General features: G+C 36.5%; 2 protein-coding genes across 2 annotated transcripts in view; one reads left to right on the top strand and one right to left on the bottom strand.

Annotated features, from left to right (window-relative positions):
- The window catches only part of LOC106908354 (uncharacterized), an 86152-nt gene that overhangs the window by 46372 nt on the left and 26359 nt on the right, over positions 1-13421 (top strand). The window contains exons 9-11 of the mRNA XM_088005111.1: positions 176-275; positions 2508-2566; positions 4398-4462. Coding sequence (XP_087861237.1) covers positions 176-275; positions 2508-2566; positions 4398-4462 — 224 coding nt within the window. The remainder of the gene's footprint in view (positions 1-175; positions 276-2507; positions 2567-4397; positions 4463-13421) is intronic.
- LOC148160004 (uncharacterized) lies at positions 8242-12272 on the bottom strand. The gene is made up of 4 exons (XM_088005109.1): positions 11498-12272; positions 10165-10248; positions 9488-9580; positions 8242-8623 (listed from the first exon to the last, which is right to left on the bottom strand). Exons 1-4 carry the CDS (start codon positions 11609-11611, stop codon positions 8456-8458), a joined length of 459 nt encoding a protein of 152 aa, XP_087861235.1. The 5' UTR covers positions 11612-12272; the 3' UTR covers positions 8242-8455.

The following is a 13421-nucleotide window of genomic DNA, read 5'->3' on the forward strand; positions in this document are numbered from 1 at the left end:
TCATTGAAGACCATTTAAATTCGTCAAAGCTGGACTGTTTTGGATATGCTTCTTTAACTTTTTTACCACTCTGCATTCTGTGCGTGTGTGTGTGTGCGTGCGTGCGTGCGTGCGTGCTTGCGTTGCGTGCGTGCGTGCGTGCGTGCGTGCGTGTGCGGGTGTGTGTGTGTCTCAGGTGGTGGTGACATTTGCAGTGGGCTCTGAGGTGGGCCTCCAGAGCAGCAGTGACTTCAGTCAGATGGGGAAACCTTTCCTAATGGGCACCGTGGCTCTAGGTGAGACTCAGCTTTGTTCATCATCACTTCCCTTCTTCTGCCTTATCCTTTCTGGTCCTTCTGCCTTTCTTCTATTGCTGTCTTTTTCGAGTCAAAAATACTAAAGACTGCTGAGAGTTTCTTGAGGATTACTGATTAGCAACCATAAGAATACTCATGTCCATTTTGAAAATGAGATCTCAATTGGGTTTTATCTGGTTAAATAAAGGAAATAATAAAAATTAAATAAAATTAAATTCAGAAACAAATAAATATGTAAGGAGAAATGTAAATAATAAAGAAGATGCACCAACTCTAACCCTTTTTAGTTTTTCCCCTACTGATAGATTAATTATACAAAATAAGTGCCACATTAATGATGTAACAAGTTGTGAAATGATATAAAATGGTCTCATATTTTTACATTGCAAAATCTTGACTCTTGAATAGGGATGTGGAGACTTTTGGGAGGCACTGCACCTCATTCTGAAATCTGCTAAATGCAGTTTGCAGTGCAGTTAAAACCTTCCACATCATTCCCACCTGAGACCCACATCTGTTTTCCCAGCCACTGTTAGCAGTGCATGCTAGTGTCAGTCACATCGCTTCACGTTAGTTAGCTTAGCTTCAAAGTGTTTGTGGGCTACAACTAAATGGAACAAACTAACAGCTGTGGTCTGGTATTTGTCTCTTAGTAAGGATTTCCCCTAAATGTATTTTTTCCTACCATCAGCAGCAGCATGGATTTTGTGCATCAGCTTTGGTACGATGAGGAATGATTTCTCAGTTACATTAGCCTCTCTGTGACAGCTCTGACTGTACTTTTTGCGGTTTCTGTTACTTCAGAGGCCTGTTGGAATATGCAAGCAGCCAGTTGTGACAGCCGCTTTGCAGTTTGTCATTCCGAGTTGTTTGGAATGCAAAAAAAACAACTTCAAGTCATTTTGTCGAGATTTAAAAAAGACTTCCCTTGATCATGAAAATTTGGTCCAGATTTAAAAATCTGTCAGATAACTTTCAAGCAAAAGAAACTTAAAAGAAGGAAAACATTAGAAACAAGTACATCTATATCCAAAATATTATTTCCTTTTACTGCTTCTCCATTGATTATATAAAAGATCTGTTTTTTCTATGGTAAGCAGGAAGGTTTTGAAACAATATTTATATTATACATAGAGTATTATTGTATAGATCAGACAAATGTATGTGCATAATTTAATTAGATTCTCAAACAACAAAAAATATTCTGACAAAATTCAGCTAGGTCAACTGTGACAGATGACCAGTATTTAGGATATTCAAAAATCTTCTTGCAATCAGTGAACTGAGCATACCAGGTCACCATGACAACATTCCTTTGGTGTGGATGCAGTAACTTAGAGCAGAACGTGCAAAGTTAGTTGTTTGTTTAAAAATGAGCTCACATGAGTTAGAGATGTGAGAAACTATTTAATGGAATCTGCATATTTTATTACAAATTTGTGGTTCGTTCTGACTGCAAGAGTGAGAGAGAGCCAGATGTCCAGCAGCTAACAGGAAGGCTGAATGAGTTACTTAGGATTTTTCTTTTAAGTGACATTCTGAGAAATTCTTATTGATAATAGTTGGCTTTTAGAAAAGTTGGAGTTTGTTGGAACACAGTGAGAAATGTCTAGCATACCACAGACTCCAACAGCCACAGTCTTCCTGATCTCTGCTCTCATCCAATCATCTCAGAGGAAAATAAACAACAGATTGACTGCTTTTCAAACGTTAGCCAAGAGCATGTCAAGTAGCACTGAGGTATTTCAGCTTCCCGAATATTTATTTAATATAAATATTTTACATATGCTCTACGGAAAAATCTACAGATGGCCAAACTCTCCATAATTAATTTATTTTTAAATAAATTAAAACACTCTTCTCCATGTCTTTTAATCCTTGTTAATCTTTGTTCCACAGAAGAATTTTGTGAATCCAGAGTAGTCTACAATTTTAAAAGAGAATGGTAGTGCTTCTTTTTCACCAGAACAAATGGCCCTACGATTAGATTTCTAAAAAGCTCACTTCCAGAAAAAAATAAATAAAAATCTAAACTAGCACTTGAACAGGACCAAAGCTTTATAAAAACTGGAGATTGGAAATTTGCTGCAACATTCTGATCGAGGCGCTTCCAGAAAATAACAAGTCAAAAAAAACAAAAAAGAACACAAATAAATCAGACTATGTAAATGACTGAGAAATTAACCTCTTGTTTTCTTCATGTCTCCACAGGTGGGATTGTGAATGTGATGCCTCTGCTATTCTCTCAGATCTCACACAACAAAACACAAGTAATTGCTTCTTAGACTTAATTTGCCTCTACTTGTTGTTCTGTTGTCTGTTTTGATGTTCTTTCACTGCTGACTTCTAAAAACAAGCAATGGAACTGAATGACTTTCAGTTCTCGCAGCTCCTTGTTTTGATTCTATGAAATATTGATATCTACAAAACTGTTTAAAATTAACAATTATCCAGAGGAATGGAAAATATTTCTTTAAAAGAATTTGAAGATGCCTTTTATATGGACCCTATTTCTTTGTTTTGTTTGGTTTGACTGAAATAAGTTTTCAATTTTTGGTCCAGAGTTTTGTAACATTTTGATTTCAACAAAGTCCTACATGATAACTGGGTCATATTTACTTTGTTTGATAATTTGTTTACTGTCTATATTGACAAACAAATGAAGCTTGTCGAAACTACAAAAAGGGTTTTAGGGTACCATTTTAAGAACATAATAAAATAAGGAAATTAATAATTAGCATAATTTTACATGTTAAAAAAATTGTTTCTGCAGTTTTCTGATGAGCAGAAATTCCACAATCTTAATAAAATGTGCAAAGTGGTCATTGAAGTGCTTAAGATGTTTTCCAAAAAATATTGGAAGAGTTTGATATTTCCCTCCCATGGAGCGCAATATCAAGTTATTTAAAGGAATAAAATTTGTCCCTTGGATAATAGAATGGATCATTTAGAGCTGTAATAACCCACGCAGCATGTACACCCATAAGTTAGACGTGTGTGTTTTTGTTTCTGACCGTCCCCATGACAACCGCTGATAATCTATCTGGACCTGGTTGTTCACTGGCAGCTAATGGTGAAACAATGTGCTGTTAAGCGTCTGGTGATGTTGTGGATTGGAAGTAATGGAGACTACCACCAAACAACAATCAGTACAACAGTTGGTTACTATGGAGACTAAACTCAGGCTGGTGGCCAAACATCAGTTGGCAAGGAGTCTAGAGTTAAACCACCGTAGTGCCTACTGGCTGGGAGATTGATATCCATTGAAATGGGGTTGTAGAATTCTGTATTAATTTACTTATTTAACTGGATAAAATGGATGTGAGAGAAAATGAAATTTATACGAGATAAGATTAGACAAGATATAAATCCATTGTTCAGAAAAGAACAATGCTCTTGCAAGCTGGACCGTCATGAAAAAAAAAGTCATGTCTGATAACATCATAAAGTTCTTTTTCGGGTGGAACCCCTAACTAGAAACAACATAGACACCCAACAGGACAAAAAAAATTAATAAAACAAAAATGACCAACTTTTTAGACAGTTTGATTTGGACACATATGTTGCTTTTGAAAGCTCAGGTAAATGAATTTCTTACAATTACTACCAGGAAAAAAAGAGATTTAAATGTTCTACTTTAATGTCAGTAAAAACATGTTTGCATTTTGTCTGCTGTATTTTCTCATTGTCAGTGACTGAATAAAATAATGTGCTCTATTTTAGCACGCGTCTGTATTGGACTAATTAAATTTTTCTAATGATTTCCTTTCAAGTCATTTTTTTTGTCTCATTCACTCTTTTGTACCGCCAGTTGTCTAACAAATGATAGGATTATCTGATACGAAGGCACTGAGGGTTAATCTGACAACGGGTTAGTCATAGTTAGCATCATCTGCCTAACTATGAATTGCTGAATGACAGATTCTTTATAGAGATGATTCAGTGATGTTTTCCAACTTGATAATCTACATAGAAACTTTTCATTGTCTGCTCCATGTTGTACTTGTACAGACAGGCTTTGCAGGCCTCAGATGTTATTATATAAAACAGATGACATGTTTTCTCATTACCAATGAGATGTTGCATTTTGTTTTTGTCTAGATCCTGTGGTTTCGGAGAGCAGTTCTTGGAGGTCTGACAACCTGCATGGTTCTGAACATTCTCTGGTAAATGGACAAAAGTAGGAAGATTCAAATCCTTTATGTAAAACATCAGTCAGAAACTCAAAGAAATCAAAAAACACACTCAGACAAAACTTCATGCTCTGTACAGTTCACTCAGCTAGATGCAGCACTCTTAACAAATAAGAATCCCTTACTTTTTTCAGCTCAGTATTCTGTCCTGATTATTGGATTAATAACATACATTTGACAAAACCCAGAGAGCCTGGTCCAATCAATTATTTTATTATGTGTACATCTTTTGTAGGCTTTAACGTCATGTTCAGGAGTTTTCAGTCAAAAATGAAAATTAAACTGTACTGTTGACAATGTAAATTATTAGGGATTTTCTGTTCAAAAAAGCTGCATGCTATGGTGGGTTGTAATTTGTTGAAAACCTGATAGAAAAGGATAAAAATTAGCAAGGAGTGTGCAACTTTTGACAATAACCCGATGATAATCTGACATGGAAAAAGCCAAAGAATTGGATCGTTTTATCGCAAGGTTGCGTGATTGGACGAATTTATCGACCATCGACGATAGGCTGTTTCCTTCACCGTTTGTTTTTTCAAGACTGGATTTTATTTATTTATTTATTTTTTTGGCCTATGAGTTACTTTATTAATTACAGTAATTACAATGGTTTATAGAAGCCAAAAGACGTAGTTCATGGAAAAAAAATAACTATAAATAGGACTACTCAGATTACAGTATAGTCCAGCTTTTCAGTGTAATCATTTTCAGTGTAATCTGAACATCAGAAGTATCATAATTAAATATATTGAGTAATTATAAACAAGAGATTGTTAATGCACTTCAATTCTGTAAGAACATCAGCCATATTTTTTTTAATTAAGAAATGTTTTATCAGTGCCTTGGGCACATGATATCTCTGCTCCAGAAAGGTGAAGGTCTCTGGACATCCTGAGGGAAAATGCCCACTGAGGCAGCCCACCACTGGAGGACTGCAGGAATAACCACCCTGACAGTCTGTGGTGACAGTTTACCAACATCTGAAAACATATTGGGGTATATTCATGTGAGGAGCCAACATGTGACAAATCCAACACTAATGAGTTACTGTCTGAATTACCCTGGAGTGTCTGGACCACCTGCTTTCCTCCAGCTGCGAGGCCAGGAGTCTCCTGCAGAAATCAGCTGTCCTCCTTCTCACTACATTCGCTACATCTGCAGCATTCTGAGTAAGAGCTGGCTGCCAGAGCTCTGACCCCTGAGTGTTAGCCCTATGTGGTGAACCCAAGCTCTCCCTGTCTCATAGTGTTCCCTTGCTCTCTTGGTGTTCCTATGTCCACCTGGTTCCCTGCCTGAGTTTCTCTGGATTTCCTTGTTCAAGACTCCATACAAATCTGATTCTTTGGGAACAATCTCTACGTTTGGCATATTCAAGTTCTCCTTCATCATCATCATCATCATCATGCGCTTACCTGCCCAATCTCCAACACTTCTGTCTCCTTGGCGATTCTCGTTCCGCCACAAGATCCACCGCTTGTTGGAAAACCACACAAGGATCAACAACTACACCCTATTCACTTCTCTCTGGCATCTTTATCTAAACAAACGTACATAAGTGCTGCTCAAAATCTCATGGACATTCAACCATCAGCCCAGTCTCACCTGTCCTGTCTCCTCCCAGAGTTCCTGATTCCTGGCCTCCAGTCATTTCCCAGATCTGAGTACATTTATAATTCATTCTTTGCAATATAATCTTTTATTGTTAGTTGTCTTCTGAGAGTGTCTGTTCATGTGGCTCAGAAGGTTTTACACCATCATGACAAAAACACAAAGTAGTCTATTTTTTATTTCTAAAACACGTTAAAAATTGTGAAAAATTGCTCTTCACCTTCACAAATACAACCTGTATTAAATTATAAATTCCACCAAAGTAGGTTAGTGATAGGTTAGGGTTTGTTCTAATGTTTTCTGGTGAATAATTTTTACAAGACACTGGGTAAGCCATATGAAAATAAAAACTGGCTGGAGAAGCAAGATCCTCTGAGACCCTGGGCAGACATTCGAAGGGAGTGACCATTGAAAGCAGCGGTGAGCATGGTGGGCCAAAATAAAAGGCCATCTGGCAAAATAACCATCCACAAAGGACTCTAAATGCACAAGAGAGCAAAAACCATCTGCAGTCTCTTAAACCCCACTTTACTGCTGGGGAGTCAGGTGCATTTAGGGAGAATGTTTAGCCTGCTGTCTTCTGGCCTCTACACAGAAAAAGCTTCTGCAGGATGGGTTTTTGAACCAAACTGCACTAAGAGCTGAAACCAGTCGTTTGCATACATTGTGTGAAAAGATGTACAAGCATTTCTTTAAAGTCAGAAGTTTACATGCAGTAAGATTGCTATATTCACGATATTTGAGTTAAGTGGAGGTGTGCCTGGCGATGTGTTTTAAGGAATGCCTCAGTTGGTGTGCAACTTTATGAGCTTCAACTTTATCTGAGAGTTTAGTTTAGAATTTTTGTTGCATTCTTCATTTTTCCTCTGGAAAATGAGTGTTTTATACACTTTGGCCACTTTAAATGGCAGAATATGCAGTGTCATCAAAATTGGGTCATCTTTTTTCTATTTAGACTAAAATCCATCCCATATTACTTCATCAAACGTACTTTATTTCCCCATAAAAATTGACTCTATTTGGAGTGCCAAGCACCACAACACAAGCGGTTTTATGCAGCTGGTGGACACAGCATGTTTCAGTGTCCAAACTGTGGTTTCCTCCTTCTACTTTTATAAATTCACCCATACAGCAAAAAAATTGTTTAGCCTCGGTGCATGAGATGAGTCTCTGCACAGCCATGACAGATTCCGCTGAGCTGAACCCCACGACTGCTTGGTTCTGACCTATGGTGTACTTAGCTGATCGGCTTCTGGCGAAACAGAGTACAGCGGCTCCACACCATAAGTCTCTCTCCACTGGGACACTTTCCTGAGATTTCTAAGCTTCTAGCTACATTTCTCCCCCTTTTGTTTTGTGTCCAACCTGCAGTCCACATCCTGAAAGCAAAGTCATGTGGCAAATGCTCTGGTATAATCATTTTTCCCCACTGTACACTGAAAAAAATAACTCTTTGGATTAACATAAAAAAATCATGGAAAGATTTTCCACCTGATTACTTTGCTTTATTTCAGCACTATGTAATTTTGTTACTCCGATTTAAAGCAAATGTGTTGGCTCAACTTAACTTATTAAGGTTATTCCAATTTAAAGCAAATGTGTTGGTTCAACTTAATTTATTAAGGTTATTCCAATTTAAAGGAAATGTGTTGGTTCAACTTAATTTATTAAGGTTATTCCAATTTAAAGCAAATGTGTTGGTTCAACTTAATTTATTAAGGTTATTCCAATTTAAAGGAAATGTGTTGGTTCAACTTAATTTATTAAGGTTATTCCAATTTAAAGCAAATGTGTTGGTTCAACTTAATTTATTAAGGTTATTCCAATTTAAAGGAAATGTGTTGGTTCAACTTAATTTTTGTGGTTGATTCAACTTATTTACTTTAGTTGGACCCAATGTAATTTAATAGAGCCAGCCTAACTAATTTTACACTGATAACTTCACACTACTTAATTACGTTGATCCAACTCATGAAAATTAAGTTAGCTGAACAAACATGCTTCATGCTGAAAGAAAGCTATATAATCGTGTGGAAAATCTTTCCATGATTGAATTATGTTAATTCAAAGACATTTTCTTAAGTGCTATTAAATGAAGTGTTTTAAGACCACACTGAAAGAAGAAAGAACACTCAACAATGAGAAAAAGTACAACATGAACTGTATTTTCAAAATTGTTATCCATTTTCTTTTTACACAGCACAAAAAACAGCTGAGTTGAAAGTTGAAATAAACAACAAAAGGTCAGTTTTGTTATTCCAGAAAAAAACTGGGCTGTGTTTAGCATAGATCAAATTCTTAACAACATAAAAAGTGTCAGTAAATTCGCTCAACCTTGCAAACTGTAACAGTTAAAATTTAGTTTTCCATTGAGGTCTTTAGAAAAACATGTAAAGATGCATTGCTCAAGTTGTTCATCACTTCCACCCCGTCCAGGACAATCCCAACATCCTCAATGGCATCGCCAGGCTCTGCACTCTCCGGTCGAATAACAGATTCCACAGACGGTCTCGGCCATTTGTGCACCTTGATGATGGGAACATGGGTGGGGTTTTGGGTGGGAGAGATTTCACATCTCATTAAATAAAAAAATAACTTTACACTTATTTGGCTGACTCAACAACAGCTAAGGTCCATCAAAGACCTGTCTGTGTTAATTGTGAGTCCAGTGATAAGATTTCCCATTTAGAAAAGGTACCATATTTTCTACATTTTCACAAAAATCGTCTTATAATGCGGTGCACCTTGTGGTAAAATACGGTATATTGTCTCATATGGAAAAACATGAAGAGAAGGGATGAATCCCAAATAGGCCCCATATTCCATGGCCTGTTCTCCTCAATTGAAATGACAGTCTGAGGATCCACCACACAGACTGTCATTCTAAACCAGTCCAATTTATGTGCAAGTACAAAGCCCTGACTCTGTACACAAACCAAACATCTTATACATGAAGAACCTGTCTTATTTCCTGGATGGAGGAAATGTCATGACTATGTGTGGTAGTTATTTCCAAATAGATCAGTACTAACATCTGAGGTAAAGTTACTTAATATTTTTGTCTGCGTATGAAACAATGCTGTTAGAAAAAAAGGCTAAATAAAACAGGCCAAAGATCTTTTTGTGGAGTTTAACTCACCTAAAAATCCTCATTTTAAACCCACTTAACAATAACTGTAATTATATCAATCTTACTAATGATTATCCTTTTCTGTGGGAGAAATCTAAAAGCATCTCAAAAGTCAAATTAAAATTGAATGTACCCAAGTGAAAAAAAAGAAGAGTTTTAATGATCATCTCTTACTTTAAATTTATTGGTAATTCACAGGAAGTCCAATTAACTCCAACTATAATCACCTCTTTTGTGGACACAAAGATAAATTAACATACCATGTACTCTTTCTCCAGCTTCTCTGGATCTTCATTCAGGTATGCACCCAGGCCTTTTAGGATCCACTCTCGTCTGACTTCAGCAGTGTTTTCCTAAATATGCAGATCAGAAAACAATGAGAACAACCGCTAAAATCCAGCAGTATACTATAGGGTCACACACTTGAAAACTTAAATTCAAAGGAAGTCACAACGAAAGTGATCAGTGGCTTGCAGCCTATTTGAAAGATCTTTAAAATTGTTATTCTCCTTTCATTATGCCATGACTAAAATTAAGTTTAACATTTTATTTAAACTTCTAACTGAAGCTGTCACCTAAGAAATATTTATGTCTGAAACAAGGGTACAGTATAGGGGGATATACTGTGAAAAATCTATTTCCTCTGCCTTCTCCCAGTGCTAGAAACAACCAGTCAGTGGCAGGAGAGTTTTAGTGCTGTCAATCACAATCTCATGTTGCTGCTCATCCTTCTTCCCCCTTGCTCTGTACTATTCTGTAGCTAGCATAGGGCTGATAGCAGCTCATATCTACTAGACAGAGAGAGACAACACTCCTTACAGTTCCACATCCCCACGCAAATAAAGACAAAGAAAACTGACTTGCCAAATACAAGTTCAGCTGAACCCTTAATCGCTCTAACACTAGATTCAGTCATTTTAGATCTGGCAAAACTTACCATTAGCCACTGCAATCTAAAACTTGATGGCCGATGACCCCCTTCACCAGTGCTTATGTAGGTGGATAACAGACAGGTGATGTTCTGAAAGAGATCAGATTTTCAAACATTAAAATATGTAATTCACCCTGAGCAGAGTTGTATCTGAACATTCAAACTTTTAGTACAAGTCTCTTGAATGCATCATGAATCAATCAATCAAATTTTACACATTTCAGCAGAAAGGCATTTCAAAGGGCTTTACATAATTAAAAACAGAAACACAGAGTCATGCCACATTTAATATACAGTGAAACAGATAAAAAGTAAAGCCAAAAACATTAAAAACATTGAAGACATTAAAACCGCACTAAGCCTAATTTAGCTATAAGCAACTCTAAACAGGTGGGTTTTAAGTTGAGATTTAAAGGCACCCAGTGTTTCAGCTGTTCTGAAACTGAATATAACCACTGGGCACATGCAAGCATGTATGTGCAGAACAGTGGTGACTTGAACATGGTAGAAAACAATAAAAATATAAAACATAAAAATCAAAACGAAAACCTCAACATTTCAAAATTAAACCGATAAACTTAAAAATTGTTTTTGAACTACAATTATTTATGGAAAAACAAGTACAATAACAAAATACATCTTTAGAGCAGAGGAATATATGTATTTAAAAAATAAGAAAGCTCAAGTCTGTTCATGGACTAATAGGAATAATGGACAATCCTCTGAGTGTTTCAGCCAGAAAACAATACTAGAAATCCATAGTTAGCAGGTGGACATTTATGTGGACATTGCAAGCACATTTAAAGCTCTAACAGCAAAGGTTTCCGCAGGTTCCTCTGACTCAAATTTAATACTTTTTATTATTAATAAATGAAGAATCTGTATTACGATAGAAAGCCACAAAAGTTGTGTGTATCCAATGTCCACTCTGCATTTACCTACATAATAACAGTACTGAAATAAAATAATAATAAAAAAACATTTAAATAGACTTATGTTTGGCCCCATTGTTTACAATCCACTAAACCTCAGACTTCAGAGTTTGTATGGCACCAGATGCTGAATTTACATCAGTCCAACTTTTTTCCAGGGAGCTTTAACAACCTCAGGAGGAGCAAAACTGTGACATTTATGGGGTCCGTTTGTTGTCTTGACAGCAGCTTTGTGACCCTTACACTGCTTCATGTGATGTTAGCATGATTTGAGTACATCAATTACATAGAAACGTGACCGAACATAGAAAAAAATGGGTTTTTTTTAAGTCTGATTATTTTAATTTGCATCTTTTTATTTCGATTTTTATTTTGATTTAGACGGATGAAAATAGACTGAATCTTACCTTTTTCAAATTAAGCAGATCCAAATCAGGAATCTTCCCGCTTCTCTTGAAAGAACAGTTTGAAGTTTTCCCAGACACAAGATCTCGCGTGATCTTCCGTAATTTCGCTAGCATCTCGCGTGATCTTCCATAATTTCGCTAGCATCTCGCGTGATCTTTCGTAATCTCGCCAGTGTCTCGCGTGATCTCCGGGTCTCGCTAGACCCTCTTCGGCGGGAGATCAGTCTGACTAAATTGAATCACGTTGTCTCAACTTGAATACATTTTATTAACGCTAGGTTGTTGAATTTTATGTTTATTTGACGTGATTTTGTCATATTTGCCTTTGAAACATAAAATAATTCTGTTAAACATGTTATTTTTTATAAATGCAATAACCACTTCAATTCAGTTGTGCTTTGACACAAGCATGGAGCAAGCAGGAAATGGTGCAAATGTTAGAAAAACGCTGATTAATTACCAGCTAACCATCACTTCATGTGATGTTAACACATGTTAGCCACTGACATGAGTACATCAATTACATAGTGTGAAGGTATCACTGTTAAATAAGTTGGTTTCAACTAAATTTGCATTCATCTTAATCAAGTAAAGTCAATTATTTGGTCCAAAACATTGCAAATTAGTTGGTCTGGTTCTATTAAATTACATTGGGTCCAACTAAAGTAAATAAGTTGAATCGGGATCTGCCGTGATCTCGCTCGTCGCCTCCAGCACAAGATCAGTCTGACTATAATGAATCGTGTTATCTCAACATGATTCAATTTCATAAACGTTAAGTTGATGAATTTCTTGTTTGTTCAACATGATTTTATCACGTTTTTGTTTAAAACATGAAATTATTGTGTTAAAAGTACATGATATTTTTTTATTAATCTAATAACCCCCTAAGTTCATTTTTTTGAGTGTAGAATTTCATTTATTGATTCATTATAACATTCGAGTTGTTTCAAACAGCTTTTGAAATTTTCCCTACTGCCTTATGCACAAAACTATTATTTTACCTTTGTTATTTTTATGCTTTTATTAAAGAGACAATCTTGTGTGATTTTTTTTTTTTTTGTAGCTTTACAGTGTGTCATAATATTATTCCCTCATCGAATACATATCTGGAGCGTTGCTTTGATTCTTCCATGTATGTTTAAGAAATCCTTTAATCTCCATGGCAACCATTCAGCTGTGAATCGTCACCTGGGTGGACCTAGGCCTGCCTTCAAGGCGCAGCTCCTCCTTATAGCTGCAATTTCCAAGAGTCTCAGCTTCCTTCTCTGCACCTCCCCCACTCAGCTCCTTCAGCAACAATCAGCAAACACCTGAAAAAACTAAAATTAATTCATTAACATGGCACAATTGATTACCATAACTGTTTTCACTGAAAGAGATTAATCTTCTGACTGTTTGGTATTTAATGATTCAATAATGTCTGAAATATTTGATGCAAACTGAACTGGAAACTCGCGTAAACATGCTGCTTCATTCCAATCTAGGTTGAGCTCTGTAAAAAGTTTGACATCTGTGAGCATTTGATCTGAATTAACTGGAATCAGAGTCCTTCATCCAGCACAGATGCAAATCCCCTCCGTCTCCATCTCTCAGTCTCTCTCTCTCTCCCTCTTTCTCTTTCTCTCTTTCTTTTTCTTGCTCCCTCGCTCCATTCACACTTCTTCTTTTGGGGGTCCTTTTCTAGCTTGACGTCCTGGTAAGCAATTTCCTCTGCCTCCATTTTTCAGAACATAATTTTGATTGATAATTATCGTTGGGGACATAATTCTGTTGAGCCACCCTGCAGAGTGAAAGACTAGTAGAATAAAATAGAAATGGTGTGTTGTTGGGTGCATTCGAGTGAAGCCACAACAAATGAAAGGATAAATCTCTCAGAGCTGCACTGCCGACTCAACCAACAGCTGCAGAGAGGAGAAAGCTC

The sequence above is a fragment of the Poecilia mexicana genome, unplaced genomic scaffold (assembly GCF_051168715.1).
Source record: "Poecilia mexicana isolate PSO_F unplaced genomic scaffold, ASM5116871v1 scaffold_4, whole genome shotgun sequence".
Taxonomy (NCBI): domain Eukaryota; kingdom Metazoa; phylum Chordata; class Actinopteri; order Cyprinodontiformes; family Poeciliidae; genus Poecilia; species Poecilia mexicana.